This window comes from Peromyscus californicus, unplaced genomic scaffold (assembly GCF_007827085.1).
Source record: "Peromyscus californicus insignis strain IS unplaced genomic scaffold, ASM782708v3 Scaffold_23__1_contigs__length_62951481, whole genome shotgun sequence".
Classification (NCBI taxonomy): domain Eukaryota; kingdom Metazoa; phylum Chordata; class Mammalia; order Rodentia; family Cricetidae; genus Peromyscus; species Peromyscus californicus.
This window is the reverse complement of record NW_026294534.1, coordinates 19,875,518-19,889,816: the sequence shown is the minus strand read 5'-3', so window position 1 is coordinate 19,889,816 and position 14,299 is coordinate 19,875,518. Positions and strand designations below refer to the sequence as shown.

General features: G+C 35.1%; 1 protein-coding gene across 1 annotated transcript in view; it reads right to left on the bottom strand.

The window, feature by feature from the left end:
* Nucleotides 1-14,299, bottom strand: part of LOC128119464 (ankyrin repeat domain-containing protein 26-like) — a 139,571-nt gene that overhangs the window by 72,456 nt on the left and 52,816 nt on the right. Inside the window, exons 22-31 of the mRNA XM_052752847.1 lie at nt 13,452-13,480; nt 13,283-13,355; nt 10,277-10,305; nt 10,113-10,185; nt 8,606-8,676; nt 6,544-6,637; nt 3,940-3,968; nt 3,779-3,860; nt 2,233-2,294; nt 286-352 (exon numbers count right to left, since the gene is read on the bottom strand). Of these exons, the coding sequence (XP_052608807.1) occupies nt 286-352; nt 2,233-2,294; nt 3,779-3,860; nt 3,940-3,968; nt 6,544-6,637; nt 8,606-8,676; nt 10,113-10,185; nt 10,277-10,305; nt 13,283-13,355; nt 13,452-13,480 (609 nt within the window). The remainder of the gene's footprint in view (nt 1-285; nt 353-2,232; nt 2,295-3,778; nt 3,861-3,939; nt 3,969-6,543; nt 6,638-8,605; nt 8,677-10,112; nt 10,186-10,276; nt 10,306-13,282; nt 13,356-13,451; nt 13,481-14,299) is intronic.

The window sequence follows — 14,299 nt, the reverse complement described above, 5'->3', positions numbered from 1 at the left end:
CTTTAACTCACTGAGCCTTATTCCCAGGCCTTCTCTCTCTCTTAATTTCACTATTCCTTCTTGTTCCCCAGAACCCTTACTTCATAATTTAACTCATCATTTCACTTTCTCAGTGATATTCTCAAGTTAACTTGCTTGGAAAAAATAAGATATAATTATTGCCACTGAAAATATCCTATTCCTTAATAATTATTTAAGAAACAATTTTCTTTCACTGGGAAAACAGCTCAATATTCCCTGTAAACAAGCATGTGGTCAAGTAATGTTTGTAAATAGAGTTCTTACCTCTCTCCTCCTCATGTCTTGTGCTCCTGTATCTTTGATCTTCAGCCAAAGACAAATTGCCAATGCCCTTTGGTCAAAGTTGTTTAAAGATATAATGTTAAAATTAGTATCGGTAGTGAATCGCACAAATTTAATTACTTTCTCAGAAATTACCTCAGTTTTCTATGTTAAAAGTAATTAGATTGAAATTAGAAGAAGCAAAATTGAAAAACTAAATTTTAATTGGTATGTATGTATTTTCTAAGCATTGTTCACCTCATTGGGTCTCTGATTATAAAAATTGACAAAGGAACTTCAGAGGAGACATGTGCATAGACATTAGAGAAGCCAATGTTCATAATTAAACAAGGAATTAATTTCAGAATATCAATTATTTCCATTCCTCACAAATTACACAAGGGTTTTAAATGCATATATCATCAAATTATGACCTGTGTACCAGTCAGTCATACAATGCCATTACTTATGAACAGTTCCAATGACCTCAATATTTTTCACATCTAAAGAAGAAATATGGGGCTGGTTCAAACAAAACTTTGGAGTAGTTACTCCATTTGTGATTAAAGTAGTAAATATTTGGGTCATTTTTTTAACTGATGAAAAAGCTAGTTGTAAAAAAAAGATTGATACAAAAGTTTTGTTATGACTGAATACAAATATATAAACATTAGCTATCACCTATAGGTTTTTACAAGTAAATCAAAGCTACAGAACAATAACAATTCTTAATATAGCAAAGAGAAACATGTTTTCACTAAGCGTGGATAAGGTGCCAGTTCCTTTTTTACACTGTGTTGTCCGTACAATATGAGAATTAAAAACAATCATGAAGGTAATATTCCACCTTGCTTCGGGGAAAACCAGGAAGTTCCAATTTAAGTAACACATAGATGTGGACCACTGCTTTCTTTGCTCCCTTGTCTTCTTGCTAGAATTTGTCATGGTTCTTTTCTCTGTCTTCTTCAGGAGGCAACTTAATCTTCACACTCACAAAGATCATTTCTGAGCAAGCATTTCAACTCTCACTCTGATACACATGTCGAATACAACACTCACTATCATTCTATCTATTCATATCAATTTTCTCAGTGGGGAATTTCACATATAATATTCACTAATTATTTAGACATTTTGCTCCTAAACTGTAGCATATAACCTAATTTACTATGTTCAGTGTTCAACAGTTTAGTGCTTGATATTCAGTAACTAGAAATTATCCAACATAAAATGCCTACAGGGAGCAAAGCACAATTTGCTACATTTCAATAGCATATTCTGATAAAATTCCTATAAATTATAAATCCATGTGGTGGCATGCATTTGTGTAAATTTTCAGGGCTATCTGCAATCACTATATGTTGTAATGCTAGGTAAAGTCAGTCTACTGCAGTACTATATTTAATGAATTTCTTTATTGAAAACTTTTTTTAATTTGCCTACAGAACACCAAAGTCTCTATTCTGGAAGGAATCACTCTCTTTATGGGTACTGGGATTAATTATACAGTCTATTCTCCTCCATGGCAGAAACAAGTAAGAACACTAAAGACCAAAATAAATAACTGAAGCTTAACCTTGGCAGTACTGAGTGGTAATAGGCAACATCAAATTTTGAATCACTAGAAAAGATAGCGCTTTAGAATGAATCAAATCCTGGGGTTAGCACTCTGATACTGTTCATAACATCTACAACTTAATAATAAGTCTCAAACCTGGTATAACTTTTTAAATATCAAAAATAATGGAAAACATTTTAAAAATCTAGAAGCATTCTTTAACTTAACTTACACCAGTCTGCTTAAGTACTTAGGAGGGTGTTAAAACTGAAAATTAAATAATCCATTGGTTCTCTAGGGCAAGGACAATGGCACTTTCATGTGGCTCCTGGTGCACTGTTTACCAGTGTAAACGGTGGCCTTTAAAGGTTTTCATTTAAATATTCATGTACCTGTCTTTGGATGTTTCTGCCACTACGCCATTCTCCTTCTGATGCTTTTATAGTTGGCTCTGCTGTAATATAATTAGTTTAAAAACTTTAAAGAAAGTTTGACAAAAATGATAGTTTTTATAACCCATCCCAATGGGAACATCTACAAAACAGTCCCATACCCAAGGCTCAGGGAACATTGCAGGAGGGGATGGAGAGATTGTAAGAGCCAGAGGATCGGGGACGTTGCTGTGAGATTGGGTCTCATAGTAACAACAGAAGCTACAGTATAGAGTTTCACCAACATGGTTGACTAAACATGAGCTGAACAAGGGTGACACCAATGAACACTCAAAACTACACAGAGAAAAGACCACGGGGCCTCAACCCTACACAAAGAACTACAGGCAACTAAGGAAAGCTGGGAGCAGGGGAGATGGTCTTCCTAAGGGAAGAACACACCAATTTGTTGTCCAGTCTAACTGGTCAGCCCTGAAAACACATATACAAGTATCATGATATGGACTGAACACGTTATATTCGTATTTATACATATATGCATATATACATTAATCCATGCAAAACTGACTAGTAAGAAAAGAGGCTATAAAATTGGAGAATGGGGAGGAGTATATAGGAGATTTTGGAGGAAGGAAAGGGAAAGGAGAAACATTGTAATTATATTATAATCTCAAAAATAAAATTTAAAATAGATATTTACAAATTAAGAAGATATGAGTAACTACCAAAAGCCTCAATACGTGGTACAGATGGAGGGTAGAAGTTGTCAGGTATATGGAACACACATAAATCTCATGGAACTATGCAGATATTCCACTAACACACAATGGAACATGGTATTGAAAGGTAAGAGTAAGGACTGAAGGAAATGCCTAGCTGATGTTTACCATGTTATTCTGACAAGGTAGAAAGTAGTATTCAGTATGATTTCTTTGATTCCAGTTTTGCTTTTCAATGATACTTACATATTAGGAAAATATAGCTTACCATATTATAGTATATGAATCCTTACTACAGACCCTCTACCATGATAGACTAAAGGCACTAAATTAATCAATACATCAATTCATAGATACAATCAGTTGACTGTATGTCCAAGTTCAACTAATGAGTGTAATTGGTACATGTACTGTGCAGGAATATGTTACGTAAGTTCTGGATCACTCCAGACTCATAGTTTCATAGGAAGTATCTGCTGTAACATCCCAGGCAGCTGAGTACACAGGTGTGAAGCACTGTAACCCCACTCTAGCAACTAGCAAATTTTGAAAACATGATGGTCTTTCATAACTGACTGCAAGTAATCCCTGGGGACCACGGGGATGCAGAAATGACTCTGTTACTAAGACTTAAGATTCAAAATCTCTAAGCCGAAGTTTGTAACTTCTGAATATTTTCAAGCTAAGGAAACAATGTTTAGCAATATTTTCATTATTTACATCAAATCCTTCCATGAAATTAGAGGAATGAATGCATAGAAACAAGAAGGAGGAAAGCATTTCAAATGTTTTGAGCTACTCAGTTCATAAATTATGGCAATATTTACCTGTGAGGAAAGATTTCACATACTTCACTACTGATCCTTCACTGGAAACAGGATCTCTTCTTTCAGTTGTAGGCTTCATGGACTTAGAAACAAATAGACAATAACTCATATATTTCATGAAAAGAAGTTAATGATTCAGGACAAAATATAAAAGGAGTTACCTTCCATTGAAGATGTTGTTCTGGGGAATCTATAATGCCAAAGAGTCATATAATCAATTATGCATAAATATGATAAAATGGACTGTACTTTCATTAAGATTACTGTGAAAAGGTGCTTTTTATATCTATCTTTTGAAATGGTTACTTTAAGTTTTGATCTTGATAGGATTTTACTTTGATTGTTCTGTCAGGATCTCATCAGGAACATTGATATACATCTCAGCCGGGCGGTGGTGGCGCACGCCTTTAATTCCAGCACTCGGGAGGCAGAGCCAGGCGGATCTCTGTGAGTTCGAGGCCAGCCTGGGCTACCAAGTGAGTTCCAGGAGAGGCGCAAAGCTACACTGAGAAACCCTGTCTCGAAAAAGAAAAAAAAAAAAGATATACATCTCCCTTGAAACCAATTACTATAGCATGAACCAGTATTTTCTTATTAAAGAATTTATAAGGTTGGACATTTATGACAGGTGATGGTACAGGAAAATATTCCATATCAGTATATACATGAATGCATTTGTTTTTTATTTTGTTTTTGTTTTGTTTGTGGATTGCATTTCTGTGTTTTTTCCTCTCTAGTTTACACATCTAACTATTTCAGTTCACTTATCAGGAGGCATGTGAACCTCAGCTACAAATAATTCACAAGAAGTACTAAAATAGAATTGTCCAAAGACAATTCTTTCTCATTAACTCTGTTTCCTTCTATGTCATGCCAGCATGCATACTTTTTGTCAAAGTATATTCCAGATTAGTAGCCTTTAAACTTTTGAAGGATAAAAGTTCCTATCCTCTCCATGAGTGATTGCATTTGCAGAATCATGAAATAACCCTTCTCAAAATATACAGACACAATGAACTCCTTATCCCAGAAACCTCACAGAATTCTATGTGTTGTCTGCCCTCACTGGGCTCCCTTCTCTCTGGCTAGTGCTCTGCTCAGAAGTAAGAGCAGCATCTAGGCTTTCCTTTCCTTCAGTTATATTGTAAACTGTTAGAGAACGGACCTTTTATACATTTCCTTTAAGAGAAGTCTATGCACCACAAAAAAAACGCAGCCCACAGAGTTGACTAACTGGGGCTCATAGGAGCTCACAGAGACTGGAGCAACAATCAGGGAACCTGCATGGGTCTGTCCTAGGCCCTCTGCATGTATGTTTTGGTTGTGTAGCTTGGTCTTCTTGTGGGACTCCTAACAGTGGGATAGGGGTTGTCTCTGACTCTTTTGCCAGATTCCTCCTTTTCCTCCTACTGGGTTGCCTCATCCAGTCTTGATATGAGGGCTTGTGCCTGGTCCTATTGTAACTTGTTATGCCATGCTTGGTTGCTATCCCTGGGAGGCCTGGTCTTTTTTGAAGTGAAGCAGAGGAAGAATGGATCTGGGGGAGAAGGGAGATGGGGAGAATGGACTGGCAGGACAGGAGGGAGGGGAAACAGTGGTCAGGATGTAATATATGAAATAGATAAATAAATAAATAAATAAATAAATAAATAAATGGTTTAAAAAGAGAAGTCTATGCAATTGGGTTTGATTATGAAATATTCTTCATAGCTTTGTGTGTTTAAACACATATTTCTCCATCCAGTGACACTGTTTTGGAAAATTATACAACATTTAACAACTGGAGCCTTGCTGGAGGAAAGTTTTGAGGTTTGATTGCCAGGTTTTGCTTGATGTTCTCTCTACTTCCTGTTTGTATATGCTGCAATGTGGTCAGTCGGGTTCCTGCTCCTGCTTCTGTACCTTCTTTACCTCTGGCCATTTCGTTCTCACTGTGATTTCCTCAATCCCTCTGGAACTGTGAGCCAAAACAAACCCTTTCTCCCCTAAGTTTTTTTGTCTGGGTATTTTAATCATAGGAACAGACACGAAACTGGTACAGGAATTGATACCAAGAGTGAGCTCGTTGCTGTGGTAGACCTATGTGGCTTCTAGGTTTGACTTTTGCTTTGTGGGAATAATGTGGATGGTTTGGGAACTTTGGGCAGGAAAAGCCATTGAACGTTGCAAAAGGAGCTTAATACGCCATTCTAGTGAAAGCTCAGAAGACAGTAGCACTGAGAAGAACATGAGCAGTAGAGGCATGGCTCATGGGGTTTTAGAAGAGGATAAAGACTCTATCAGAACATGGGATAGAGGCCATTCACGTGCTGTCTTGGCAAAGAACCTATCAGCATTCTGCCAGTATCCTGAGAATTTGTATGAGGCTAAACCAAAAAGTAATGACTAATTTCTTAGGCAGAGGAAACTTCAGGGCAGTACAACACAGGCCCATGGCCTGTTCTTCTTACACAGGTCCCTAACGAAAGACAGGAACAGGTGAGGTACAAAGAACTTAGGAAACATGCACTTTTGGAAAGGTAAAGAGCATGAGGAAGCTTAAGGTTGCAGCCCAGGTCAGAAAAGAAAGGAGAGAGACACAGAGATAGACAGACAGACAGACAGACAGACAGACAGACAGAGTTCTTAAAAAGAAGCCTTATGTAAAACCAGGTTCATCCCAAACTTACAATAGTCCTCTCCCCTCTTCTCTCTGAGTGCTGGGATTATGGGCTTGCACCACCATGTCAAATTCAAATGAAATTTTTATAAAATGGAGTTGTTACCTTCCTCTTGGCCTTCGGCGGTATTTTCTGTACTTTCGTCATTAGCCTTGGATAAATATGCAATGTCCGTTGGCTGAGGTCGCTTGAACATATTCTGTTAAAATTAGCATTGGTAATGGGTTACCTAGAGATTTTCTGTTTCTTTTCCTTTACTGTTTTAAAGAAATTATTCACAATACAACTGGCAAGTACTGAAAATTAAGAAAAATAAATAAATCCCTTATATGTGTCTTCTAAATATAGACTATGTTGTATTTTCTTAGGTTCTCTGTGTGAACAAGCCAGGGAAGCCTAAAGATGATATATCCATGGACAGAGGGTAGCCAAGGTGCATACTTTGATGAACAATTAGTTTCAGAATACCTAAATATTATTTACTCCTCAGAAAACTGTGAAGACTTTTACAATAATGATTTTTAATCCCATAGGGGAATCTGCAATAGCACTGTGCAAAATGTTTAAAACATTTTCAATGGCAGAAGTGCCTCAGGTGTTTAAAGAAGATGTCTAAGAGGCTTCAAAGTACATGACATTTACTCCAAACAAAATGTTGTCATAGAGGCTCCATTTGGGATTAATGGCCTAAATATTTTGTGAGGAATTTTTCCTATGGAAAAAAAATCAGCTATATAAAATAGTGAAGAAATGTGAAAAAAACAATTTAGGATATATTTGAATAACATGTAAATATGAGGTTGTATAGGCAGGCCTTTCACACTGAAGAAAATACAAAAAATTACAGCAAGGATTAATTAAAATAAAGACATAAAAACATTTCTTCTAAGTGTACAAAATTTACCAGGTTCTTATTTACACACTTTATTTCCCATATTCTATAAGCTGCAAGATGACCATGATGAGGATAACACTATTTCTTCAAGTTTTCTGGCCAGTCCAAAATGTTGCATCTCAAATGAGTAATATTTATGACCCACTGTTGCCTTATTTCTCATGATCTCTGACATCACTTCCCATTGCCCCTTCTTTGTCCTTTGGTTAAGACCCTCACAGTCACATCCCAAAATAAATTATTGCAATAAAAATTTTCTCTCTCACTACCACACTCAACTTAAACACAAACCCTTCCAACTTAATACTATATAGTCTCTTCATATATAACATTTATGCTATTTTTCCTATTATTTTGTTGTTTTGCTCTTATACTACCATCTTCTACCACAACCCCCAGGATCTCACAGCCTAGCACTTGATTAATACTGAATAATTTCACATTATTTAAAGTCCAAACAATTGAAAGGTATGCAAAGAGGCCTCAAGTACTAATAACTACATTACAACAGCTTGAGTCTTTCAATGGTTTAGTATAAATTATAAAACCATATAATAGCACACATGTATGCTCTTTGAGTCTTGATGTAGTCTAATTCCAAGAAAGTCAGTGGGTACCATGTTTAGTATACTAATGGTTTTATTGTTGAAATGCATATAAGATTCAATACATTGTAGCAGAACAGCACAAGTTCCATTGTAGAGCGTGATTAAACAGGCAATGATGCTGCTCACTTCTTTTCTGCCGCAAGACTACTGGAGATTACTAGGTAACAAAGGAAGAACTGAACTTCAGATGATGACTGGTATTTCAAATTTGAGTTAAACTCAACTTTGGGTGACTGGGAATGACAATACGTAGGCACAAAATAAATTCAGCAGCAAACACTGCTATATTGCTCATAACTTTACCTGTTTAGTCAAAAGTATTTTGATTGATGTTTAACATGTAAGGAATTTCTAGGATTGGAGTGCAAAAATAATGAAGAAAATGTGGGATTAAATCCAAGGACCGGGTTTTGCTTAAGCTGTGTAACTTATAAGGTAATATATATTCTTATGGGATAAGAAAGTATTAAATCAAAATAAAAGGTTTTTTTTTTTTTTTTTTTTTTGGTTTTTCGAGACAGGGTTTCCCTGTGTAGCTTTGCGACATTCCTGGAACTCTATTGATTCTTAAGAGCAGTCTAGAGAAATTTTGTGTGCACTGTGGTACATCATTTACCAAAGAAAATTATCTTAAACAAAAATTTCAATGTAAATACTTATGTACCACTCCATGTTTCTTTTCAGGACCATTGTGACATTTCTGCTCTTCCTCTGATGTCACTTTTACAGCTGATTCTGCTGAGAAATCCATATAGATAATTAAAATACTCTCAGAAGACTTTTTTGAATGATAGTCTATATACCTATAGAATATCCAAAATAATGAAAACTGAATTTCTAGTTTCCCAGTTAAAAACTTTGATGAAGATTAAGGTTATTTGGATATTGACTGACTTGGGAAATCCACATGATTACAAACAGCTTCAATATCTCATATACACATAGTCAGTAAAGAATGATATCTTAAAGGCATGACTATATACTAAAGCCCATTCCCAATTATTCTACCAAACATGCCTGAACATATTTAGAGAAACAAAACTAAAAAGCATGTGGGATCAAACAAAATCATATTGAAATATATTCTCTACTTTATAAGAGTAAATTTGAGAGTTCAATTAGCCATTTTCTTCAAATAATTACTATTCCCTTCCAAACCTAATTTTGTGAACACTCTGCTCCTTACATTAGAATTTTAATTTTATCTGGTGCTTTGACAAGCTTCTTTTGTCACCTAAGACTTAATATAATATTTGAAAATATTATTATTGTAGTTATATTTTTGTAGTAAGATATAATTTTCTGTCTGTGGTATGCTGATAACACTTTTCAACACATTTTTTATAACATTAATTATAAGTTATTTCTTCATATATAACCATTTTCTCCTGGACTAGAGAGAATAATTTTAGCTTCATCTTTCTACAGTCAGTCTTTAATTCATTTTACTCAATAATTATTTATGAAGTTCCTAGCAAGAACTAGCCTTGAAATTTAAAAGTCATTGGCAAAAGTTTAAATCGTGAACTTCAGGAAGTAAAGCTTGATTTGACTCCTAAAGAGTGATCTTAGGAAAACTGAGAATAAAAAGAATAAGACCATGAAAATAATTAGTAAAAGAGACTGCTAAGTGACAAATGTAAAAATGGGAAAAAAAGAAATTAGATGTTACCAGCTGTTCTGTCACATCAGGAGAGTTAATATTGAAGGGCTAGGGAAGAGACTATCAAAGGTTTATATAAAACTTAAAGATTGTTGCACATTAATATTTGAAAAAATATCCTTCATATTCATTTTTACAACATAGATAATTGTGAATATGAGGACAGAATCAATGTTAAAAACTGTTAATGTTTGAAAAAAGAAAAAAGAGGATATAGATAAGTGGTAGATTATTGAATCTACTCTGAAAAAAAAAGGTATAGAAATAATAGGATAAAAGAATAGATTATTGAATCTACTCAAAAAAAACGGAAGATATAGAAATAAGATAAAAGGTAGAATTGTGAATCTACTCAGAAAAAAAGAGAGAATATAGATATAAGATAAAAGGTAGATTATTGAATCTACTTTTAAAAAGGAACTACTTGTTTTAAATAGGATAAGTAATGAAATTACATTTCAAAAATTTATATTTACTTGTTTCATAAAGATTAATATTATTAACTCACTTTCTTGGAACCATTTCCCACGCTTTATATCAGGGACTTTGTCTAGAACAGAATCATTTTCCTCAAGAGTAGGCTGTATGGGTTTAGAAATATGGTGCTTAGTAACTCTTGAACACTTCATAAAAAATGAGGTTAAATATACAGAAAAAATAAAAGATTATTACCTTTGATAGAGGATATTCTTTTAGGGTGTCTAAAAATGTCAAAGAGAGGAACAGTGAATTCCATGGAAACCTGATATTGACCATATATATTCATGTAGAATTAGTATAGAAAATAATCCTCATGAATGAGAATGGGTATTTTCATGTTAAAGTTTGGTGGATTCTTGCATGGCTAATGGTGTTTGGCCAAGCCAAGAAAGAGCAATTCAAAAATATCAACTGGAAAAAAATAACACAATACCAGAAAACAAACTCAAAGTTTCCCCAAAATAAGAGCACAATCCAAAGAAATATAACACTGAGGCAATAGAGGCACAAACATTTGGTGATAACCAAAAACTATCTGATTTGATTTAAGGCCCACTGCATGAGATGGAAACCATGCCCAACACTGCTCAGGTGGCTAAGAATCTGAGACTCAATAGGCCATGGACCTAAGGGAAAACCCAATACTATTGTTCCGCTAAGAAACATAGCGATAAAATGATTCCTGACAACATTTGCTACACCCACAGATCAGTGTCTTGTTAAGCCAACATCAGAGGAACTTCCTCCTGCAGTAGATAATCAATAATACAGAGGTCTATAGCTGAACAATGTGTAGAGGAGAAATCTTAGAGCACTCAATCCTAAATGGATTATCCTCACCAGACTCCTCCCCTCAAGGTTCAGGGAGCTATGTGGGAGAGGAGACAGAAAGACTGTAAGATTAAGAGGGGATGGGATAGCAACAAGGAGACACTGTCTTCCAGACACAACAGGACCAACAGATAAACTCATGCACAAGACCTGCACCAGCATGCACAAGGCCTGCCCAGGTCTCAGCCAAATGATGTTCCAGCACTGAGACAGGGAAGGGAACACAGGCTCCCCATCCCTAACCAAGAAACTATCTCAATTGACAATCACTCCCAAAGGATAAGTGCAGTCTTCACCCCTCATCAACAAAACTTCTCTTTGCAACAGATGGAGACCACTACATAAAAACCATAACCAATCAGAATGCAAAGTTTTTGGTCTCAGTCTGAATGGATACATCTACAAAAAGAAAAATCTCTCTCACCTAAGGGAACACTTCAGAAGAGGTGGAAAGATCTTTCATATTGCTTGTTTTTTACTGTGATCTTGGCATATTGGCTTCTTTTGTTGCTGTGTATTTGATGTGAGATTCTAGCCTGTCTCATACTGGGTTGGTATCTGGATCTAGATCTTGAAGTGTAGTCCTAGAGGACAGCATTTTAAGGAACTCAACAAACAAAGCCAGAACTGAATGTCCAGAGGTAGGCAAGGGTGTATGAAGGTGATATGAGCAGACTTGAGTTTAGGGCAGTGATTCTCAACCCTGGGTTAAACGACCCTTTCACAGGAGTCATATATCAGATATCCTACATATCAGATATTTACATTATGATTCAAAACAATAGCAAAATTACAGTTATGAAATAGCAACAAACATAATTTTATGGTTGGGGGGTCACCACAACACAAGGAATTGTATTAAAGGGTGGCAGCACTAGGAACGTTAAGAACTACTACTCTATGCACTCACATTTTGGCTATTATTGGAACTTCATTAGGTTCTCTTATACTACACAATTCTTTAAATTATTAGTTAATATTTCTGGGGATGTGTGTAAATCTAAACTATAAGAATATCCAGGGTATGAGTTTAGGAGTGGAAAGTGTTCAATATGTAATATGTAAGTATATAAAAAGTTAATTTAAAACACTATGAAATAGACTGTCAAAATTAAAAATAAATTGACTTGCCACAGAAAAATTAAAAAGAACAAGTCTGCTAAAGAAGTCTCTGTCCAAATTATTTACTGTAATTTTATTGAATTTAACATATAATTGGTATATTTTTCCTCCAGTATTAAATTTGAAGCAGAATAGGAACCATGACAGTTCAGAGTTGTTTACTTTTTGGCTGCCTTCCTGACCCCTCTTATGATTGAAACACCAGGCCTTTGTTTTCAGCTCTCTTTTAGGCCTGCATGGTGTTTTCCTAGGATCTAAGAAGACTTTATAATAGAAACATCGATGTAATTGTCTTGGTTATGGACTAGAGAAACCTCAGAGTAGGTCATGAAAAATATGCCCATGTCACTTTAAGGCATGAAAACAGAAATTTCTTCTTGGAGTAGTTTAACCAAGAGTGAACCCAAATTTGAAATTTCTGCTTCTCTCCCTGTCTTCCCTCTGTAATTTGTGATTCTACAGTGTGTTACTAATGTGTCCCTATTGCCTGCCTGTGGTGGTTTGAATGGGAATGGCCCCCATTCAAAGAGCACATAGGGAGTGGCACTATTAGGAGGTGTGGCCTTGTTGGAGGAAGTGTGTCACTGTGGGGGCAGGCTTTGAGGTCTCATATGCTCAAGCTGGCTTCAACTGACCCCAAAAAGCACTTGAAACCATATGCAGATGTCATTGATCTACATCTACGTGTTACTTCCAGCATTTCTTGGCATGTTTATCAGGCTTAGTACATGGTAGGATAGTAGGTTGAATATACAGTCTTAGATGATCTCAAGGCATACTTTTTGGGGGTTTTTTTTGAGACAGGATTTCTCTGTGTAGTTTTGGTGCCTGTCCTGGATCTCACTCTGTAGACCAGGCTGGCCTCGAACTCATAGAGATCTGCCTGACTCTGCCTCCTGAGTGCTGGGATTAAAGGTATGTGCCACCAAGGCATATTATTGATTTGACTATAGGATCTGGCAAAAATTCAGTCTCCTTGAAAGCATGAGATATTTTTAGAGAAATATATCATCACAATAAAGACATATAAAAGAGGAGATACATGATTTGTTATCAACTTTAAACAAATTACCTTGAAGTAGCAAATAATTTTCTTGAAACATTCAGATTAACACTAATAACTGCTTTATTTACTTCATATTCTTCAATGAAATTTGGAGAATATGCACAGTAATGAGCAGACTGTGAGCATTTCAAATATTTTGAGGTATTTGTCCCATGGAAATTTAATATTACAAAATTTACCTGCTAAAAATGATTTCACTGGAGTCAAATCCCAGGCCTCCTTTGGAAGAGATTGTTCCTTTACGATGGTAGGCTGTATGAATTTTTTTTAAAAAAAGATATTTAATGACTCTTGTACCAGTAATAGAATATGAAATTAATGATTCAGAGTAAAATTAAAAGTAACTACCTTTGATTGAGGGCATTTCTTAGAAAATTCTGAAATGTTCAAGAAACATAATCAATTAAACACAAATATGACAATATTGACTATATATTTATAAAGACTATGAAAAGTAATCATCATGGATCACTTGGTAATGGCTATTTAATTTTCTTTTAATGAACTTTTACTTTGTTTTATTTTAGACAACTAAGGAACATGCAGAAATCCAATGAACAAAATTAAACTGTAGTTGTAAATTGTACTTAAAATTATGCAAAAGAATATGATCCAGTAGGAAAAGCATATATACCTATGTGAGATTGTTAACTGATTAAAAGAAATCTGATCTGTGGTTTCAGGAAGAAATCATGACATGAGGAGGCGTTTCCTTTATTGAAGTTGATAGCTGAATGGGTCAGCACATATCTCTAATGAAACATTTAAGAGACATTGAAACAATACTATAAGAGCTATTCATGTTCTCCATGTCGTATTCTAATTTCTGCACTGCCAGTCAACTTTAAAACTTCAAAGAGGTAAGTGATTTACGTATTATAGTTTTCAAATTTTATCAGTTCGGGTATTCATGTGCAGAATGACATTGTATAAAGATTCTCCTCAACGGACACATATGTGGATTACTATTTAGACATTTAGACTTTATTTCCTTTTTGCAGTGTATGTGTCTTTTTGGTAAATGCTTTTCAGAATATATGTGAACCCAAACTACAAGAAAAGGGAGGATACAAGAGTGTGAATATATCTCAAAATTAATATATATATGTATATATATATATGTTTGTGTGTGTACAAACAACTACAAAAATAGTTCATTAAAAATCACTTTGTGAGATATGATTGTCAAACAAAAA